Source organism: Bactrocera tryoni, chromosome 4, assembly GCF_016617805.1.
Source record: "Bactrocera tryoni isolate S06 chromosome 4, CSIRO_BtryS06_freeze2, whole genome shotgun sequence".
NCBI lineage: Eukaryota > Metazoa > Arthropoda > Insecta > Diptera > Tephritidae > Bactrocera > Bactrocera tryoni.
In genome coordinates this window covers 11181585-11204567 of record NC_052502.1, presented here as the reverse complement: position 1 = coordinate 11204567, position 22983 = coordinate 11181585, and the positions used below count along the sequence as shown (strand labels likewise).

Genomic DNA, 22983 nt, shown 5'->3' with positions numbered 1-22983 from the left:
ATGTATGTAATAGTGCTAATAGTCCTTACAATGTTTTTTCTTTAAACTAATCTTAGCTAATCAGCGAAATCTTAAAACTAAATTTTCGGCCAAGCGTAAGTTGGCGTACGAGTACGAATGAAATTAGTATGCATACATAGTAAAACGCTACAAATATGTTTGTAAATTAACAAATATTGGTTTTTCGTGTGGTTTAGTTCTGTTCGCGGAATTCGCTCGAGCCAAGCATTTAATTTAAATGTTGCTCCGTTCTCTGCCTTCTGCCTTCAACTGTTGCAAGTTATCAATGCTGCAAACAACGACGACGTACATAACTAAGCAAAGCACACTGGAAGTTAAAAATACCTGCGGAAAGTAAAAAAATATATATTAGCATACAAACAAAGCATTTGTTAATTTAAAATTTCTTAACCCAAAATATTAATTAATAAAATTATGTTTATATATAAAATCAAGATTAAAATAAAAATAATCTAAAGTTTATAATTTTAATAAAAAAAAGTATTTTTTTTACAAATTACCTTTTTAACAAACACAATTTTTTTAAAACAAAATATTAAATACTAGCAGTCGGGGTTGTAAATAACATTCTAATTATTATTTTTTAATCCCGAAAATCTTAGTAAAAATAATTTTAAAATTTCTTATCCCAAAATATAAATTAAAAAATTTATTTATATTATCCTAAATACCAGATTCAAACAAAATTATATTTTTAAAATATCTTATAACAAAATATAAATTAAAAAATTTGTTTTTTTTTTATCCCAAATACTAAATTTATATAAAAAATAATGTTGATCCAAAATTTATAATTATAATTTAAAAAAAAGATACTTTTTTACAATTTAACTTTTTTACAAACAAAGAATTTGTCTAAACAAAATATTATACACTAGCTCAGGGTTGCAAATAACATTCTAATTATTATTTTTTAATCCCGAATAAAAATAAGTCTTGAATTTCAAGTCCCAAATACCAATTTGAAAAATAAAATACCAATTTTATAACCAAAAAACGGGTTAAAAATTTAAAATTAATTTTTTACCCCAAATTGCGGATTGAAAAAACATCAATACCATGTTTATAATTAAAAATTAAAAAGAAAAGAAATTATTTAAAATTTAAGAAAATTATTTAATATTAAAAAATATATACATACATACATACATATGTACATATATTTAAAATTAAAAAAAAATTAAATTAAAAAACGAAATTATTTGAAATTAAAAAATGAAATTATTTGAAATTAAAGAAAAAATAATTTTAAATTAAAAAAAGTTTTAATTAAAAAAACAAAATTATTTGAAATTAAAGAAAAAAGGAATTATTTTTTAATTTATATTTTTCGCGTTTGCGTACTTCGTGGGCTACCGTTTTGATTATCTTTTAAAAATTAAAACTTATTTTTAATAAAATTTTGTTATTCCAATTTTTTCACAATTTTTAATCTGAGATATTTAGAATTAAAATATTAATTTTAACAAAAATTTTTTCATTTTTTTTAATTTAAATATTTTATGCCAAACTAATTCCGGTTTAGGAATCAAAAATTAAATGTTTAATTATTATTAATATATTAAAAATAAAATTTTATAATTCCGACTTTTGCAATTAAAAATTGAATTAAAATTTTTATGATAACATTTAAAAATTTAATTTTGACTCTAATTCTCATTTTGCAATTAAAAATTTGTATTTTTTATTAAAAAATTTAATTTTCCGTTTTAATATAATTTGGAATTAAAAATAAAACTATCAATTTCTAAACCCAACATCTTGGGTTCTTTCGACTAAAAATTAGATTTTCAATTTCTATTATTAAATTAAAAAAAATAGAATTTTCAATTTTAAACAAATACTAATTTTTGTAATTAAAAATAAAATTTTCAAATTTTAGGCCGAATATTTTGGTATAAAATTTATTATTTCAATTTTTAATCAAAATTGGAATTAAAAAAAAATAAAATAAATTAAAATATGTATTTAACGTAAATTTAATTTATTATCCCAAAATGCTCTGCAAATGCTTACAACAATGCTGCTTATGGTGGTGCTGCCTTATACACACATATGTACATACATAGTAGCTCATTGCCAGGGCTTACCTTATAAATAGTTGTAGTTATTTGGCTCACAATTCCCATAGTTTATCGCAGTTCGCACACTTCTCCCAACATTTGCATTGCATAATTGCTGACATTAGCGTATTGAACTCGAAACCTCAGCACCGACATTTGGAGTGCACAAATTTACAAATATCCATGTATACATGATGGTGTTGGCATTGATTATACACGCTTCTTAAAATATACGCACACATACATACATGTACGTGTATATGTAAATAGTTTTGCGTGCACAAAAAATAAAGAAATTATGCTTTTATTTTTTGTCTAACGCCAAACTTCATTTGTTTGATTAGAACTAAGTTGATTTGTTTTGGTTTCCGATGTGTTGAAATATTTACTTTTGTATTTCTTTTTGTAGTTTGTGTGTGTTGTCATCATTAAATCAATTAAATTGCTTTCCTGTCATTCCTTTTTTATATACTATATACATATGTTCTATATAACATTGCTGTTTTGTTTAATGCTTAAAATTCGCTCTGCATTACATATTGGCAATTTGTAATAAACTCCTTTTTTGTTCTTTTTGTTTTATATATATATCTGTATTTGTATAGAAATTTGTTGTGAAACCATAATACGTAATCAAACATGCATGAATGTGCTGTGCTCAAAATCTCCCCGTACCAAAATGCACAAATCACATTTGATATTTAAAGATCATCTTCATCGTCGGGTCCTTCAATTAAATCATCCGGATCGTACATCACAATATTATCATCGGTTTCCTTTGCTGTGGGATCGTCGATTTCTTCAGCTGCTACCAGCGAACCATCGTCACCATCAAAGTCAATATCACTGCCGATTCTTCGGCGTTTTTGTTTAAAATTATTGAGCGCGCTATTGCTTACACGTCGGCGTTGCAATGTGGGCACAGCGGTTGTGTCCGTTTCAACGACCACGTCATTGTTTAGCACCTCCTCGAGTTCCGTTACATCTACTGATGCGGCCCGGGCCTGCTTAATGCGTAACTGTTCCAGCTCTTCGGGTGAACGTTTCTTACGAAACTCATAGACCAGCGGGAATATATGTTCTATGGCAGCCTGTACATTAGCAACACTGGCAGCTATATGAATGTGAAAAAGAATATAGATCCATTAATAAATGATGTGAGTAAAGCAAATTAATTTGTTTCGGCATCTCACCAGTCACAGTTATACTGCCGGTGGAGAATATTTTCAAAGTGGCTTTGGGATAACGCAGCTTATACGTGACACCGGGATGCAACTCAGGCTCGTAACTGGCTTCTTTCTTGTATCTTTCAGAGAAATTTAAAATCTTTATAGCCCATGGCATGCTGCATGTGCCGAGCACATTTACCACGCGGAAATTTTGAAAACGCACACGGAATCCGAGCTTTTCAAGACAGCGTGAATAACGACGTGCCGCAATTTTTGCCTGGAAAATTAGATGTTTTATTAGAAAAATATTTTTTGAACAACACCACTGTATTTCAATAACTTTAGTGCTACAAATTTCCGTAAAGGAACCCCCAGTACACCGTGAAGTAACTATTCCTACGAGTTTACAAAAAAAAATTCAAGAAAGACGAAGAGAATGGAATTGTTAAAAAAATGTGAATTTGATTGGTTCCTTCGTATGTAAGCTATAAGGCACAGTAGTGCGATCCGAACGATTTCTTCGGTGAATGCTTTTGGATAATAATCTAAGGAAAAAGTTTTCCCATGAAGGGCTGGATTTTTATCGATCAGTTTGTATGGTTGCTAAATGCTATAGTGGACCGATATCGAAGATTCTGAGAGATGACCAGCTTCTTAGGGAGAAAAGAAGATGTAGAAAATAGGTATCTCAAAACCTGAGAGAGTAATGAGCAAATTGGAGATCCCAAGTATAGCCAGGTCCCTCTCCACCTAGTTTTTTCAGCGGAGTGGAGGTCTTCCTCTTCCCCCGGCGGTACTGCATTGAATACTCTCAGAGCTGGAGTTGTTAACTCGGCTATAACCGCATAAGCGGTATATACGCCAATAAAGAAGAAGAAAAGGAAGTGGTACGCATATATACAGACAGACATGGCTAAATCTTCGCAGCAGAGAGACGGATATACTATAAAGATTGAGTTATTAGAATGCTACGTAGACTCACCTGTTCCTCGGATGTGGCACCCGTGCAGGTAATTCGCCCAGATGACCAGATTGACGCAGTCGTATAAGGTCGGCGCAGTTTCATAGTCACCATGCCGTTTTCACGACGATACTCCACATTGAAGCCCTTGAGTGCGATATCGCGCAAATTTAGATGGCAACGTACACTGAATGAACAGACAACATTATTTATAACGATGTCGATCTCTGGCTCTACCTCGGGTTCAGCATTTGCGGCTTCTGCTCCAGCAGTGCCTTCTGGAGTGGCTGCAGCAACTGAATTGACACTTTTGTTAGTTGCAACAGGTGTGGAGTTGTGAGGTGTGGCGGGTATGGTGCGTGAGTGTGCAACTATTTGTTTAAGCTCTTGCGCTTGTCCAAGTTGCTGAGATTGAAGTTGTTGACTTTGGTTTTGATGCTTAAGTTGCTGCTGCTGCTGCTGTTGTTGTTGATGATTTTGTAACTGCAACTGTTGTTGCTGCTGCTGCTGCTGAAGTTGTTGTTGCTGTGGAAATACAGCCGCCGTGGGTAACGCTTTGGCAGCCAATGCTGGCGTTGTGGCACTCGCCACATTTCCACTCTTATTACTATTGTTGCTACTGTTAGGAACTAAATTTATGCCACCATTCACCATTGTCCCACTCGATGTGTTGCGCGAGGATGCAGCCGTATTGGCTACTGTTGTTGTCTTTGTAGCAATTGTTGTCACCGTACTGCTACTGTGTACGATTGGCTTCACTAGTTGTATTTTTTGTTGTTGCAGCAATTGTTGTTGTTTAATTTGTTGTAAGGCCGTAATATTTTGTCGTTGCGGTTGTTGTTGCAACTTCACAGCTTGAATGGCAGGAGAAAGAGAATTATGATTAATTTGTGACTTATTGGCGAGCACAGCATTCGTGATGAGAGTTGATGGCGTCGCTGCAATATTTGTCGGTGGTTTATTTAAGATTTTAGCATGTTGCAAACGTTGTGTGGTGTTACCAGCAATTATAGTATTATTGGAGCGATTAATAATTATGGTACGATTGCCCGTAGCTTTGGCGGCCACAATTGTTGGCGTTGCAGCTCCAGCCGTAATACTAGATATGGGTTGTTGTTGATTGCTAAATTGCGAAAAGTAACGTGTCGTAGGCACTGTTTGTACTACGCCTGTAGTTGATGGTTGCTGAGTGTAAACAGTAGTTGTACGGTTAGTTGAAGCAGAGGATGTCACATTACTTGCTGCTGAATGCTGTGCGGCGATTTGCTGTTGAAATTGCTGCTGAAAACTGCTGATATTGGCGTTAGTGGAGCCCATCGTAGTTGTTTGAATGGGTTGCACCGTAGGACTTGCTGTTGCCGCAACCAAGAAGTGCCCTTGTGTGGCCGTGGCACTTCCTCCACCCGTATTTGCACTGGTTATCAGGGCTAAGCCGCCACCACTAGTTGTTACAATACTACTAATAGGAAGCGTCACCATTTCGTGAGGCATTAATACTCGTGTACCGGATGCGGCAGTTGTGGTAGCAACGGTGGAGTTTATATGTTGTTGCTGCTGTTGCTGGTGTTGTTGTTGCTGCAATAACTGTTGATATTGTTGATAGTTGATTATACTACTAGCACCGGTTGCTCCATTTGTCAGAACAATAGCCTGCCCAGTGGACAGGACTAAATTACCACCCACACCACCACTGCCAAGACCGGCAATATTTGCAGCCCCACCGGCTCCGACAACGGTTGCAACCGTTGCGCCTCCCACTTGCGATGTTCCCGCACCAACACCACTTACAATACTACCAACAACTATTCCAGAGTTGCCGACGCTGTTTCCGTTATTGCCATTGCTGCTGCCGTTGCCGCCGCCATTGATAAGGGTCTTCATACAAGTAGCCTTGTTCTGTTGCAGCAACGTGGCCATACCAATGTTGCTGCTGTTAGTGATATACATTTGCCCAGTCAAACTAGTGAATAGGTTTTTCGTTTCTTCTTTTTTCTGGTGTAAGTGTACTTTTCTGTTTATCTATGATTATTGTTTCAACACGTAGAGGCTAGACTAGGTCACTTTAATGATTCCTTTTGCTCAAGTCAAATTATGTACAGTATACAGCGCTTGTTGGATTGATATGCTTGAAGGCTGAATTTCAGCTTGCTGGTCTTATCAATTTATTTATGTACATATGTCAGTGTTATTTTAATATGTCTGTAACAGTTTTCGAAACTTTATTGTTTCGTTATTCTATGCGAAATCAAAAAAGTTTGCTATGAAGTTTTTAATGTTTGCTTTGTTTACTCGCCACTTGCTCAAGTGTGTGCAACGAAAATGTTGTTGTGGCGTTTCCTGTGATTTTTCTTTTATTTTGTTTTCGAAGTGAATCTTACAGTTCAGTATAATTTGTTCCAAATATTAGAAAAATTAAGTCTTCCTTTCTTTCTCCTTTTGTTGTTAATGTCTCAAATGTTAGTATTTTCTATATTTGTTGTTCCTGTTTGCAGTCTGAAATATAAAAACACATGTATTTATAGGTTAGAAATTGAATTGTATTTAAATTAAAATTCACAAATTATTTACAATTTAACATAATTGGGATGCGATTTTAATACATCTATACTTTATAAAAATTTTAACTCTATTCCGTCGTGAATGAACATAAAAATAACACTTATACTAGCTGATAATATAGGCAAAACTGCAGCTGATCCCTAGGCTACAACAAATAAATAATAGACAGGTAAAAGGATCAAAGAAAATTCGATTTCTAAACATATGTTATCGTTGCCTTGATCCTTATTCAAGAGTTGCCATTATGCTCACTTAAATTCGTTAAGACTTTGAAAAAAAATCTATTACTTAAAACGGAACGGCAATAATTTCATAGCATGAAAGCAGTGAAAAGCGAAGAAGAAGAAGATATTATTATCACAAAATAATTTAAATCTTAAAAGAAAAATATGCAAAAAATACAAATGTATCGATATTTTTCAATGTTCAGCCATTATTTCATCACATATCTTACTAAATATTCTTGCAATGGAAAAACAGCTGATAATCAGCCCTATTGAAAATTATATTTAACACATTTTAGCATATTTTTCAGTCACCTTTAACACTTTGATTTGTCAGTTTCGTAAGAAATAAAATATACAATTTAATAAACTACAAAATAAGTTTATTATCAGTGTAAATGTATAAACATAAATACATAAGTACATAAGTATGTATGTGTGTAATTTTTCTTATGAATTCAATGTATCATATCTGTTTGTTCCGCAGGCTTTCGTTCGAGAATCAGTGAGTACAAATCTACAAAATACCGCTATCTTAAACTTATAGGGCTAAATGTTGAGCAAAGCAGTAGTGAAATTTGGTATCCAGTTCGGACAAAAGGCAATATAAAGTTTTATGGGAAGCTACAGCATTTAAACTGCTTTTCATTAAAAGTACATACTTTTAAATGTATGTTTTTGCACATATGTACATATGTGTATGTGTTACGAAAAACCATTACAAAATGTGGAAATGTAGTAAAACAAAGCAAGGGAGATCGGAAGTGAACTGTCGTTGAAACAAAGAGCACGCTGCTGAGAGTGAGAGCGATACAAAACAAAACTAAGAGATAAAGAAGAGAGACTTAAACAGCTGCGAAAAGCAAAACTTTGCATGCACGTGTTTAGTGCGATTGCCTCACCGCCAAAGCGCTGTCCTCATTTCATTGTTCTCTGGAAAAATGCGCGTCATAACGACGCTGTTTAATGATCTGACAGCGTTCGACTTGCGAGAAATAAGTAATATTCAACAAAGTCACATTTATGTATGCACGTATGTATGTATATATGTATATATTCATACGTTAGAATTATAAATGTAGAACTATTATTTATTTATGTATGTAAATACATATTTAGCACAACAACAACGATAAAATGTGTAAAACACATGGAAATAAAATTGTGTGGAAATCGTAAGCCGATAAATACATAAAATAATTTTACGCACACGTGTATGTACATATGTATGTATGTATATATTAATATGTAAATATAGTATGTGTACTCTTTCAAGATTACAAATACAATTTATGTTCATATTTATAAGTAAGTATAAGTAATATATTAAATATTAGCAGCATGTGGCCTGATTTGTTCCACAACCAATTAGCAAATATCACTTATTTATTTAATTTTTTTTTCAAATCGAAAGTTTATGCACATTTAACACACATGTCATTTTATGCTTCGTTTAATAACTTACGTTTTATATTTTTGATTTGAAATAAATTAAAGCAACTGCAGCAAATTTGCGGACTGCGCAAAATACTTGCAACTGCCGTGTCTACTCTATTAATTGACTCCATACATACATACATACATACATGTCCATAAATAAATACATATGTTTGTGCACACATATAACTGCTATGATGCACATATTGCGTCAGCGACTGCAACCGGTCGCATGAAAAGTGTCATTGCAGCTTAGTGCTAGTCAGATGCGCCACCGATACATACAAACACATACTGACACAGACGACAACTGCGACGCCAACACTGTTCCACTTTATGTTAGCAATTTTGCCCTTGACCCAAAAATGCACATGCGTATGTACAAACATGCAAATAATTTTAGTTACAAATGTAAATATAAATACATAAGCATAAAGATCTATTTCCACGTAGAATTTAATTAGCAAAAATATATGTACATATGTATGTGTGTATGTACATATGTACATATGCAGCATTGCCAAATGCATTTTGTATGAATGGATGTACATACTTATGTACATACATATGTATACAAATTTGGATATATTTTTATGCAGGGCCGTAGAGGTAAAGCCGGGGCACGTTGATGATTGTAGTGAATAGTTAGACAAAAAATTCTGGAAAAATTTGTTGCAGAGAATCGTGCCCGTCTAAGAACTCCGATATCCTCCCTCTCTCATACATACATATGTATGTACATAAGCTCTGTTGTGATCAAATTGCTGATAAATGGATCACACATCTTGCATACAGCACATACTCGAATATACTTACTTATGTATGTACATATGTATAAGTTTGTATTTTTAGAATTTAAGTAGAAATGCATAGTCCTATTTTAAGACAATCTCACTGGTAGCTTCCTCACCCGACAACAGCATTCAAGATACAAATGTACATATCACTAGAAAAAAGAATTTATTTGACTATATACATACATATGTATGTATGTAAACATATGCATATACATACATAGTATGTATGTATGTATGTACTTACAACAATATTATAATTCTTATTACATGCTGTGACGAAATAACTTTTTCTAATAACCACTTGACAAGCCATTAACTTTTGATAAATCAGTTTACGCTAATATTTAGCAAATGTTTTAAAACAGTTAAATGATTCAGCTAATGAGCCATAGACCACTCATGGTTATTTTTAAATTTGGCTTCAAATTAACAAAAAGTAGATGTAAATCCATACATACATACTTATGTATGTATGTAGTTCATTCAAAGAGATAGGCATGGTTTGAATGTTGGCTTCAAACCAATTAACTACTATACATATGTATGTACATACATATGTAAGTCTGTGTACATAAGCATGTAAAAAAACGCCACATAGTAATTAAAACGGTAATTGGCAAGCTTAGGAATCGTCACAATAAGGGCAAGGCAATTGATAGAACAAAAAAATAAAAAGCGAGCATACGACAAAAGAGAGTTTGCTCACAAAGCACACGGAAATGAGAGCATACATCGTGCACTCAGCCAAAAAAAAAAACAAAAAAACACTCAAAGCTACCAAATGAGATTTTGACAATTATCAGTAGCTACATAAATACATACAAACAGTGTTATTTACGGATGAATGTAATTTGACAATTACAAAATTCGAAATTGAAAATTTTGCGTCGGCGTATAAATTTATTTAAATTACTTTATTACTTGTTCTGTAGTGGAAATGAGCGAATAATTTACATGCTATATTTATCATATATTTTGCTATACATACAATGTATGTATTTATTTCAGCACGCCTTTGAATACGAAAAATGTTTCGTTTCTAATGCATTTATAGAGCGCTTTCGTCATTGTTACCATTTCAGCTGTTTTGTTATGTGTATTTTCAATTTCGTTGCTCTCTGTTGGTGCTATTTTTAAAATTCTCAACCATCTCAATGACATTTCGCTTTGGGCAACAATGAAATGAAAATAAAATATGGTTTGATCGAAATTTTTTAAATAATTTACGTCTGTGTAAATTTGTACATAGAAAACGAGTACACTTGTTTATGAATTATCTTTCTTGCGCGTCAATCAGCGAATTAATGATCATATGTGTCCGAGACCACAGCGAGTTAGGAACAAAAGTGCGACGAAAAAATGCTCATAAAACCTCATGCTATTTTAAGAGAATTACTAAGGCACGTGTTGAAATCATTTAGTTAATGCGAAGATGTGTAAAAACACATACAACTATTTGATTTATTATTTTTATTATTATGGCAAAGAACTCAGATATTGACTTGTTTTTTATAATCGTCAAGCAATTGAGCACGCAAACGTTTATCTACAGGCAACTGCAATCTCGTTTGTCTATCAACGAGTATGCATAAGCGCATTTACCTACTGGCGAGTTAATCGCAATCTAAGCGATCCACAGCAGGTTCAAGGTTAAAAGCTGCCAAATTATTGGAAGTCATGCTTTTATTGAAAGCTTTTGTAAATAGACATGGACAGCTGTGTAAAGTCTAGATTTGAGACCTGTGCGCATAAAACGTTTATTAAGAATTTTTGTAAAATATTATAATATACAAAGTCAATGGCTCGCCGAAGTTGACGCAATAAATAAATACATACATACATTGTATATTTGTTGAAAATTATGTACTATATGTACATATATACAAAAGTAAATCTAGCAATGACATGTGTTTGTTTATGTGAGCGCAGAACACGTAAGAATTGAGACATTTGCAAGTAACCGAATTGATATTTTCTCAATTTTTCGAAAGAGTTCAATAACATTGTACTTGTTCTCTCGCTGTTTTATGTTCATTAGTTTATTAATTTCGAAACACGACAGCTAATTAAAGTTGCATTTTGTTGAATAGACTAATTTTGATAAGCAAATATTATTTTCAACAAAATAATCACACTAAATTGATAAATTAAAACTAGACTTAGTAATACTCGTATGTAGTCTGCAAACAAGCGTGTTAGTGGCACTCGTACAACATCTAAACACATCTGAACAATTTGATATTTCAACGATCTTTGGACAATAATTTATGCCAAATTTCGTGAAGTGCCAGGTCATCTTAAATAAAAAAGATTTTCATACAAAGAGTTGAGTTTGATCGGTCAGCCATATGCTATATTTGTCCGATATCGGCAGTTCCGACAAAATAGCAGCTTTTTGGGGAGAAAAGGAACAGTGACAATTTTCAGACCGATATCTTAAAAACTGTGGCTATATCGACACGTTATTAATTGCGGCGAGAATCGAGAAGGACCCTTGCGCAGCTTCGTTGTGGATACTGAGCAGGTTAAAATCCTACTTATCCAGATTCGACCCCATACCAAATGTACATACATACATACATACTTACATATGTTCAGCATGCAACGAGTCCCCTCATAACTCTAACCACCTCTTTGTATGCCCAGCTAACTCTACACATCTGACACTCTTCTCCACATGGTCCGACCACGTCGAAACAACAAATTTCTGGCCAACCGTTGGCAGAGCTCGATGACAACTTATCTGAACCTTACCACCCCATCGGGGACTAGATTACCGGTACAACAAAAACAACACGTTAATAATTTTTTATTTTATATCAACTCCAATGTTTTCTGTTAAAAACTTCGTGGCAGACTTATTACACCCTGTTCAAAGTATAAAAATCGCTTCTATAGAATCAAAATCAGAAGGGACATGGATTTAGGTATTCGTATATTCGGACAAGGACTGTCACTATTACTACGCTCCCCTAACTACAACACAAACAAAATATCTTATTCTGAATATCAACTCATACTCTCACCAAGATGTCGAAAATCAATACAAGACATCAGTGCTAGAAATGAATACACGCAACAGCTGACTATTGTCTCGATACGACTACCGAACTTGAAGTTAACTTCCACACCGAAATCCTGCGTACTTTCTTGCACTTATCACAGCAAGAACATTTACTTATCTTAATTTTTACGTAGGACACAGCGCTGCCCAATGACTATCAAGAGGTGCATGGCCTATAAAACGAAAAATGGCGTAAAACGAAAAATAAGTATCTTAAAAAGTCAAAAGTCGTTGAACTCGTTTTTGACTTACGCACACACTTACATACATATGTACGAAGCATCCATGTGCGTATGTTTGCACTTATATATTTAATTATATGGATATAAACATGCATACATATGCACATAAGTATGTATTTATATATGTATGTACATATTTATTTATTGTTCATGCACATGCATTCAAACCACAGCGGCAAGAAACTTAAACAGATGTCAACACCACCTTTGTTGTCCTAGCAGACATTGCTATAACGAAGAATCACAATTTTTTCTTTATGTACAGTAGTCTCCCGTCTTTTGCTTCAATTGCTCTGCAAAGAAATGTGGAACATTGGTTAAATACAACAAAAGTTTATAATAAAAACTTTATCAGAAAACTATTAATATTTAAGAGCAATTATCCTGAAATAAGGATCTTGACTGAAGACCTTTGACACTTACACATATGTATGTACATAACTAAATGCATTATTTATAGTTACTTAATTTCAAAAAATTAAAAAATAATAATAATAATTTTTTACAAGTACATACATAAGCATTTCAATTTATTTTAGATTCAAAAGAAATAATTTTTTGAAAATTTGTTAAGCCTGTGACTTTTTCCTCTCCTAAGACTGGAATCAAAAATTGTTTAAGCTCAATTAACCAAGGACTACTGTACATACAAACTGGAGCCTGTCTGCGCAGGATGTAGAAGCAACATATTGCCATTGAACGAGTCTACGACGGAATATGAAAGATCTCGAAGCGTGTTTATATAAAAAGTTCAAACTTAAGTGCACAAAGAATGTGTATTAGATATTCTCCAACCTAATTTAAATGAAATAATAAATGGAAGTAGCTTCGAAACTGCTACATGGCTATAAACATCTAATATATAAATATACATACATATGTATGTAGATATAAGTATATTTGTATGTACCAATATCTTGAAGACGCGAGTCTCACAGCGAACGACCTTGAGCAGTGTAAATGTACACACAAATTTCAAGGGGCAATGGCAAATGTTGGTATGACACATGATTTTGAGAAATATTCCATTATATGCAAACATAGATATACTCATACATATACATACATATGTACATATACATGCATATGTATGTACATATGGATTTGCATAAATTCTAATAATAAAGCAAATGTACCTTATGGGTCTGTATATAAAACCATGTAGAAGGCAAATTAAGCTTCTGCTTGACCAGTATTTGTTGAAGTTAATAAAATAAATTAGTGCGTATGTATGTATGTATGTATACGCTAAAAATTCACACAGCTTACAGTTTCAACACTTATCGCCAATTACAAAGTGTAAATTCTGAGCGATTTTCAAAATGTAGAGCATTAGTTTTACAAATATGCATACTTATTAGTATTTGTGTACATACATACATATGTACATACTATGTAATAAATTAGGAATATGTGAAAATGCATAATTCGAGCTAATTAACATTTGTACGGTAATTTTTAATTACTTTTTGGTTACGATATTTGTATTGTGTAAAACAGAACAAATAATTTGTATTTGTAAACTATGTATGAATGAGCGATAAGAAACAGAACTAATAATGCTCTTGAGCATAAAGTGGTTCGTTTCTACCATATGTAGATACATACACACATACATATATGCCTAACCATGATTTGATTATATAAGGCAGTGTCGATTGCTCGTAACTGAATACAAATATATTGTATATCACAAAAAAAAAATCAAAATTTAAATAAGAAATCATGTTTCAGTTACCATATATGTATGTACATATAAGATTGTGTTTGGTTCAATTACCATATACTTATAAGCCAAAATCAACAATTTGTCAAAAGTATTTGCTGTTTTGTTTTGAATTGTTTTGGTTTTATGATTCAAAAATAAATTTTTCAAAGATTTCAACCATTTAGAATGTGTTTTTGAGTGATAATCGAATATGATTAGATTGTAAATAACACAAAATCATCAAAATATATACAGAAAATTTATGAAAAAAGTTAAAAACCACCAATTTCGCCTTTATGGATACACTTCTTTCGTAAAAGAAATCACGCTCTGTATCGGACACTATCTTCTATAATTGAATCATACAAGAAATTCATGTGAAAAAAAAACAATTTTATTTGACATTATGGATGAAAATTTTTTTCGTAAGAGCAAGCATTAATTTTTTCTATTTTTAATTTTCATTTTCAAAATTTGAATTTTCTCAGTTACAACACTCTTCTAGTAAACAAGTAATATTAATTTTTCCTCGACTTTCTATCCTTATTTTACCCTTTAAACAACATGCGTTGACTTTACATAAATACTCTTATACTCTTGCAACATGTTGCTACAGAGTATAATAGTTTTCTTCACCTTAACGGTTGTTTATATCACCTATAAATAATCGAGTTAGATAGAGGGTTATACATATGTATGTATGTAAGTATGTACTTATATACATACATATGGTCAGGGTGATGAGGCGAGTGGTAATCCGAGTAACTGCCTGACCGTCTGTTAGCTTTCAAGCGATAAATTGAGTAAAATTAAAGATAGCTTGATGAAACTTGGTAAACGTGTTTCTTGGCAAAAAAGTAAGGAGCAATTTGTTGACGGATGTAATCGGGGATGGAGAATTTTACACGCAATATGGTACGAAAGGACTTTTAAGGAGCCGGGGTCAAATTTGGGACCTACTCGACCGATATCGACAAAATTTGTTGCGTACTTATGTACATATAGTATCTTGGCATTTTTATTTTCAGGTGCGAAAATGCGCGAAATTGGACTACAACCACGCCTATTTCCTATAAAACACCATTTTAAATACCATATAATTCTTTAATTTTCTAATATGCCACCCGATTACCGAAAATTGTCGAAATCGGAACACAATTATTCAAGCTCCAGATACTGAATATGTGGACGCCAGTTCCTATTGCGAGCTTTGAACCGAAAATATCCGTTAACTTTTCGAATTATTAATGAAATCTGAAAAGAATTTTTCACCGGCTTTGATCTTTGGAAGTTTCGAGAGTATAAAATGTTTGGTTGCACTCGAACTTAGCACTTCCTTACTTGTGTTTAAGTTTTTAGTTGCAACACTCGCAATAATTAACCAATAATATTTTTTTAATTGTGTTTAAAACTGGTTTATAGTATATAAAACTAATACTTCTGTATAGAATACCTAAAAAACTTCGCCAAAAGGAAGTGCTAATTGGAGTTGTCATACTTCATTTTAACCGATTTTTTACGTAATGAGATCACATGTACCGAAGATACGCATTCATTGAAAGGCAGACAAAACGAAATCGCGTTTGTCAATTAACATATTTACTTTGTACGTACATATGTATGTAGTATGTATCTATGTATGTGAATGTGTATGTCTTTATGTTTAAATACCTAACATACATACATACACACATATGTACGTTCGCGTTGTGCAATAAAGCGTATACTTTTACTTTCAAGTCTTTCTTGTTTTTGCCTTCTATTTCTTTCACTGTGCGGCGGACTTCTTTCACCGCACAAAAAAAAAGCTAACTGCTTTATGGCGGTTAAGTTTTCTATTTTCTTTTTTCAAAGCCGGTCTAATCTTAATAAACTACAAATATGCATACAATTGGACATTCATGGGTCTCTCTTGAAACTTCTTTACTTCTTTTACTTCATATTTACACTCTTCTCTCTACTGCTCATTCTATATTGCTGATTTTTTCACTTCTTAATTGGGGATTATGCTTGTATGTCTAGTCGTTTGTATGTATTTTGGTGTATACCCAAAGTATGCATGTGTGTATGAGTGTAGGCCAATCCGTTAAGTGCTCCAGTCAATAACGGTTTTGTTTATAAATGCCACCTAGAAATGTGGAAGGTTAAACATGCATACATATGTACATATGTATGTACATTATAAAGTGAATAATTTATTATTGAAGACACTTCAGAGTTTGGAAAACATTTGCGATAACTCAAGTTTGCTCATTTAGTCCAATTATAATGCAATCATTTAATCGACAGTGGATGATATATTATATACATACATACATATACATAAGTATGTACATACAAACACGAGTACGAGATAATTAGCGAGTTATTCACTATACAATGCTTGACTGGTAGAATAACTTATAAGAAGGTTACAGTGGATCTTTAATAATTTTTTGGAAACGATATTATTTCGTGTAGTGTATAAGTTCTCAGTTGCCTGCAGATCTTTCTGTGAAGGGTTGGTTTAGAGAAAATGCAAATGGGGATGCTCAAAATCAGGATCTGTTGTTGAAATAATTTTTTTTAATTCTTCACACAAAGGATTTTAATTGTTGGAAATAGATACATAGTATGTAAGTACATACATACATATGTACATATGTATATGCAAACAAAGGTATAATTTAATACATACATATGTATGTATGTACAATATACAAGGCAAAGGAAGGCATAGATACTTATGTATGTATGTAGCCTTCCTTTGCCTTTTATGCATATTTATGTAATACATACATATGTAAGTATATGGGATAAGGTCCTTACACAAATCCTTTTTCCTCACTTGTGGACATTTATTTGCATCCGTAAATACTGCAAGCGGATGCATATACGTATGTACATACATATGTATGTATGCCCCGTGCACAATTTCACTCGCATAAAGACCTTTAAGAAAAGAAACCAGATGTGTTGAAGAAAAGAAGAGGGTAGCAAAAACTGAGTGCTTGTAATAGTGTGAATAAACACCTGCCCCGAACAGCTGTTTTGTACCTTTCTGACGCTGCTGCTGACGAAAAGGTGAGCACGTTAATCGTTGCAAAAAAATTATATGTACATCAAAACATACAAATATACATAAATATATGCATACATACAACGTAGGTACCCGTGTTGCTACGGCGTTATGAATTTCATTTCGGCTTCCGTCGTACAGAATCGTGTTTAAATTCAACACAAAAGATCACCACAACGGATGACCGATTGTTGTGACGTTGTTGGGTGGTGGTATATTATCGCTGTGTTAACAAAAGTATATATGTACATACATACATACATATGTACATATGTATAATCGTGGCCGTAAATTTAATGTTTGCGCTTAAAGTTTTAATACGGAAAATATAACAAGTTGCCACTGATCGTGCTCACTTTTGCCGCCATATTTACTCAGTGATTGTTCAGTTAATACATTTTGATAAATTCGAGCACAATATTGACTTAAATGTGTTAGATAATTTTCAGTTTTTCAGCACTTCCATTAATTCAAGTGTAAATGAATTATTTGGCAATGTCAAGATAATGGCATGTGCGCCTCGCACAATGCGAGCGGAAACGATTTAATGGAATTACCGTAAAATGTATCGATCAAATTTCATGCTTGATATGTAATCTTAAGAATATTTGATGCATGAATGCATTGATTTCAACATAACGAGCCTTGAGGATCACGAGGATAACATATATGTATGTATGTACATATGTATTTGTTAAAAAGAAGTAATAATGGAGCGGCTCCATTTCAAGTCTGATTTTAATGGCTGTCTTGAAATCTATGTTTGAGGTTCAATTTCAATTCAAACACTTTGTATTTACAAAAATTATATGATTTCTAATTGTTTGAGACAAGTAAAAAATCATATAACAAATGTATTAGCTTACATACATACATACATACAGATATACACACATAATCACTTAAATAAATTAAAGAATTATTTGTTTATTTCACTCTGCTTGTTTATATAAATCAGATGTAAAATACAACAAAAATATTTTCAAGCATTTCCAACTAAAATATTATGATATTTTGATTTATTGACGCTTTGTAAATATTTATGTTTACAAATAAGAAAAATCATGCATATATCAGTATATGGAAATAAATAAATTTATTCATACATACATACATATGTATATATGTATGTATATATAAAACTATATACATACATATGTACATACTTACACAAGCAGTTTTTTTTCTACTTGAGGAAGTTGAACAGCTGATTGGCTAAGAAAGTAAAGTAAAAGTGTGGGCGAACAGAATGGAAAATGGAACATTTTTAACAAGCATTTTAAAATAACAACAATTTTCGAGATTATTGTATAAATTATATTGATTCTCCACCAAAAGCTCTACATTTCTCTAAGCTTGGCAAACACGTGCGTCTGTGAACCACGTGATAGCGTTAATATCTTCTTTGTAAAAAAACATGTTTTAACTGTTTATACATACATATGTATGTATGTACGGTGAATAAATTAAAACATATCTACCATACTTACATACATATACAAATACCCAAAAAGTTCGAATATCCGAATTTAGTTTAAAATATTTACAATTCATCGTTAGCGATAATGTTTCTAAATTTAATCTAGAAGAACAATTTGTTTCCCATTACAAAATCTAATAAAAATATTAATTATACATTTCTTATCTTGTATTTGATTTAAAAAATGCACACGCCCTCATAAACAATAAAATCGGTATGTGAACGACTTCCTTTTGTAGATAATTGCATCACTAGGTTGAATTGAAAATATCTCTCTTACGCTCTTCAGCGCACATTCTCATATGAAGAGAGAGCGGAGAAAATTGCAAAGTAATGCAAAAAATGCATGCAATTATAAATACTTGTTAACTATAATTTTAATTGGCACAAATTTTAGGCTACGCTTAAGTAAGAAATTAATATATTGCATAAAATTAAATAAAAGTAGTATTGCCATACCACGAATATGTGAGCTAGCCCTACGAAAGCCAACATAGGTAAATGCAATACATACATACATACATACAAACACAATTTGGTATATATATCTAATGCGCTCACAACTGTGCTCTCTGCACGACAGTAATTTGTGCTCTTCAAAAGTCGATTTCGCTCTCGTCGCGACGCAAGCTTTCTAATCGAACTGATTAACCTGAAATGAAATGCTATTGTTGTCGAGTTCGTTGCCGATCCGAACCACATTTGCTAGTTCCGATTCATACTCATGGCTGAGTTTCTATTTGAACGTTACGTTTAGTCGTCTGCGGCGTGTGTACACGCAGCGAACAGAGCGCCAATATCGTTGGAGGGGATGTACTGCGCTTATTGGTAACACCAAAACGGTGTGGTTGACGTAAAAATTCTTCTACCTTTACCGCTTCCCTCCATACCACGTTAGCTACAAGTCACTCTGTAGTCGCGTCGCGTCGCTTTAATTATTCCGTTGTATTTATGGTGGAAGTGTGCGAATGTACGAATGTTCCTTCTGCTATTCGTAAGATACATATGTACATATTTTTGTTGTTTTTGTTATTCATCTTTATTTCGGCCTTTGTATATTTACAACATACTGATTGTACGGCAAGAGCACGAAATAAGACATCACAAATATGCGCAGGGGACTTGAATTATGTATGTGTGTATGTAGATATGTTTGTCTGCAGTTAATTTTAGAAAAATTAAGGAGAATGATTTGTACTGCGATAACACCAATCAGTGTCAATATACACAAGTTTGAAGCCACAGAATTTTACAGTTGAATAAATATTTCCGAAAAATCGGAATCGGTCAACCGATGATAAGACAATGCTTTTGTTTAAGCTGTCTATACAAGTCCATTGAAACATCTGAGGTAGTACATGTGTACCCAGAAGTTAATAGTATTCGTAATTTAGCTGTCTAAACAGTAATCGACTTGTGGAATGTAATGATTGTTCTTCCTCGGAAATAAAGACAGCAACAGAGAAGAGAATATTGAAATGATTGTTCTTATTTTGGCACAGACATCATTTTAATTATTCAATATCATTTTTATACACAATTGTATTTGCATATGAATTTATAAATTCAAAGCTATATGACGAAATCGTCTCTCGTAAATAGCCTTAAATATAAAATACTCTCACATTTTTTCGTGAAAAATCCATCGTCATATTTTTGACTTCATCCATGTGCATGTGCATATGCATATGGTTGTGTGTACATTTGCTCTCTCATGTGCTTAAACTCATTTTCTCAAAAGTATGCATGCCAATAAACAGTTAGTGAAAGCGACAAAGCAACAAATTATCGGATAAGCGACAAACTACTTGCGCAGGGAGAGCACCTGGAGACTACAAGTACAAAGGTATGGTTGGAAAATATACACACACATCTGTAAAACTGTTTCAAAATCGTTAATAGAATATACGAAAATTACTCTTTGGTCATTCATATTCCGGCTGTAATGGGCAAAAGCGACACAATTTACTACAATTTCATTTTCATTCAGTCTGTGAGCGAGTTCTGGTGAGAATCGTCCGAAACGACGAGAAGCAAAATAAATGTCTTCCTTTTTTGTGCATCTCTCAATTCGTTTATTTTGCGTATTTACTATATGAATATTCTCTAAATGTCGGATTGATAAAACTGTTGTCCCATTTCCGTTTCTTTTTTTTCTTGCTTTTAAAGTATTTGTTTGTATGTACTATGTATGTTGCCTATTGCTAAATGTTAAATAAAAGAATGCAATTTACATTTATTTTTTCTGCAATTTTTTGCCTTCAGTAGCAAAACGCAACAAAGAATTTTATTCAGCAACTTTTCCGATTTTTTCTGCAGTGAATCATCGAGCAATCAACTTATTCGCTAGGTTATACAGAGACAATAAATCAACTCAAAGCTACGCATACGATATTAATTTACATGTGTATGTATGTATAAAACAATTTACGATAGGTAATTTACTTAAATTCAAAATAAGTAGTTATTTGTAAAAATGAGATTCACTTCACCTCTTTTTAAATCTTTTATTTAACAAATTATTGGTAAGGTTGCATGTATTCGCTTGGTCATCGCTTTCAGCTTTCCCTGTGGTTGTTGCGCTGCCACAATGAAACGTTGGGTGTGGGACTATTCGATGAATTATATGCCAGACTCCAACGATACACACCTTTTTGCTATTTTTCTTTTTATATTGTTACATTTCCCAGTTCCATGGAAAATCCATAATAAATATTTTCAAACAACACCTTACTAAACGATAACAAATAACCGTACTTTTTTTTTAAACATTAGCGATTTATATGTAGTGATAATAAAATATTAGTTAACCCGACGTCGCTGTGTCAGCGTCAACAACGAACGTGGTGCTTCTTCTTTTACAAAGTATTAACTTTCCGCACATAAACTCATACACGCGCACATTTCATTTTCTCTCGCGGCGCACTATTTCAATTTCGTTTCGGAGAGGAATTTTTGACTCTCTGCAACTCGTAGATCTTCTCGTTTGCAGTGTCGCGCTTTTGAATCTTTCGATTTTGATTTGTTGCCGTGACTTTTGCACGCCGTTGATGCGGTTACCGCTTGACACTGAGCGCAGTTCGTCGCCGCGCCGCGTCTCGCGGAGCGAACAATTCGAACGCGACTTGAGGAACAGTTGATTTTTGGCTCAGCGACGAGCACGAGAAACCGTCGTCGTTTCACTGCGTAGACCTTCCGTCTTACGAGTAGAAAATTTCTTGTCGTCGCCGTCTTCCGTGAATTTTCATCAATTTTTTGTGACTTGTACTGTGCCTTATATTTTGTTTTACAAGTTCCTAATTACGATTTCTACAAATTTAAAGGCTCACAATACCAAAGTTTAGTGCAAAATAGCGGAAAGTTATATATTTGTGTTGTAATTATTAATATATAAAAAATGTGGAACTAAATCTCACTTTGATTAGTCATATAAGTATACATATATGTATTCATATATTTTATACGTAATTAGGAAAAACGGTTCAACCGTCCTATTTCTCCGTGATTTGGTGCAGTGTCTTTGCTTTGGTGAAAATCTGAAAATCGTATTCCCGTTGGAATCGCATAAAATTGTAAAAAAAATGAAAGCGAAATGTATTTACATAAAAGTATTTTTGTAACTCCGATTATGCATTTGCTGTGTTGTTCTTGTTGTTTTAATAACGGTTGACGTTTTAAAATGAACGTGTTTTTAACACTTTCTTAATTTTTGTTTTGTTTTATTTGAATTGGAGTCTCTTGTTCAATTAATTAAAATATATTGTTAAATATTAATTAAAGTGAAGAGCGAGCGAGCGCACGTACGACACACAACGAGCAACGAACGACGAACGACACAGCCATCGCCGGAGTGTTGTGGCCATTTTGTACTTTGCTACAACTCAGCTAACCAGGCTGGCGATTCACATTCGGTCTGTCGTTCGTTTCATTTCTGTCGCGTAGCGTAGCAGGAAATTGGAGCGAACCTTTGGTATTGCTGTCATAATTGACAGTTAACCTAATCGGCAACACTGCAACAAAAAACGGTGTATATGTACATACATATGTACATATATAAATGTCACAGACGGATATTGGGTTTAAACTTAAAAATATCTTTTAAGAAAAAACTAAATAATAAAGACTATAAAATCGTCCGGAAAGTTATTGCTGGCTATAAATAAATAAAGAGTTGTCCTGGATAGTAAAAACTAAGCAAAA

General features: G+C 32.9%; 1 protein-coding gene across 4 annotated transcripts; it reads right to left on the bottom strand.

Moving 5' to 3' along the window:
• Positions 1-106: 106 nt before the first annotated feature.
• Positions 107-21894, bottom strand: LOC120773763 (negative elongation factor A). Of its 4 annotated transcripts, XM_040102840.1 has the most exons (6): positions 21276-21894; positions 12743-12830; positions 4236-6707; positions 3278-3530; positions 2112-3198; positions 107-345 (listed from the first exon to the last, which is right to left on the bottom strand). In XM_040102840.1, exons 3-5 carry the CDS (start codon positions 6159-6161, stop codon positions 2786-2788), a joined length of 2592 nt encoding a protein of 863 aa, XP_039958774.1. In that variant the 5' UTR covers positions 6162-6707; positions 12743-12830; positions 21276-21894; the 3' UTR covers positions 107-345; positions 2112-2785. The 4 variants fall into 4 exon arrangements, with proteins under 4 accessions (XP_039958774.1, XP_039958773.1, XP_039958772.1 ...); XM_040102839.1 differs by lacking the exon at positions 12743-12830; XM_040102838.1 differs by lacking the exons at positions 12743-12830; positions 21276-21894 and adding an exon at positions 6783-6912.
• Positions 21895-22983: the final 1089 nt, after the last annotated feature.

Coding starts and splice junctions, on each gene's coding strand:
- LOC120773763 (XM_040102840.1), bottom strand. CDS start 6,161: ATGTATATCACTAACAGCAGCAACATTGGTATGGCCACGTTGCTGCAA. Junction 3,531..4,235: donor GTGCCACATCCGAGGAACAG/GTGAGTCTACGT, acceptor CTAATTTTCCAG/GCAAAAATTGCGGCACGTCG. Junction 3,199..3,277: donor CGGCAGTATAACTGTGACTG/GTGAGATGCCGA, acceptor ACATTCATATAG/CTGCCAGTGTTGCTAATGTA.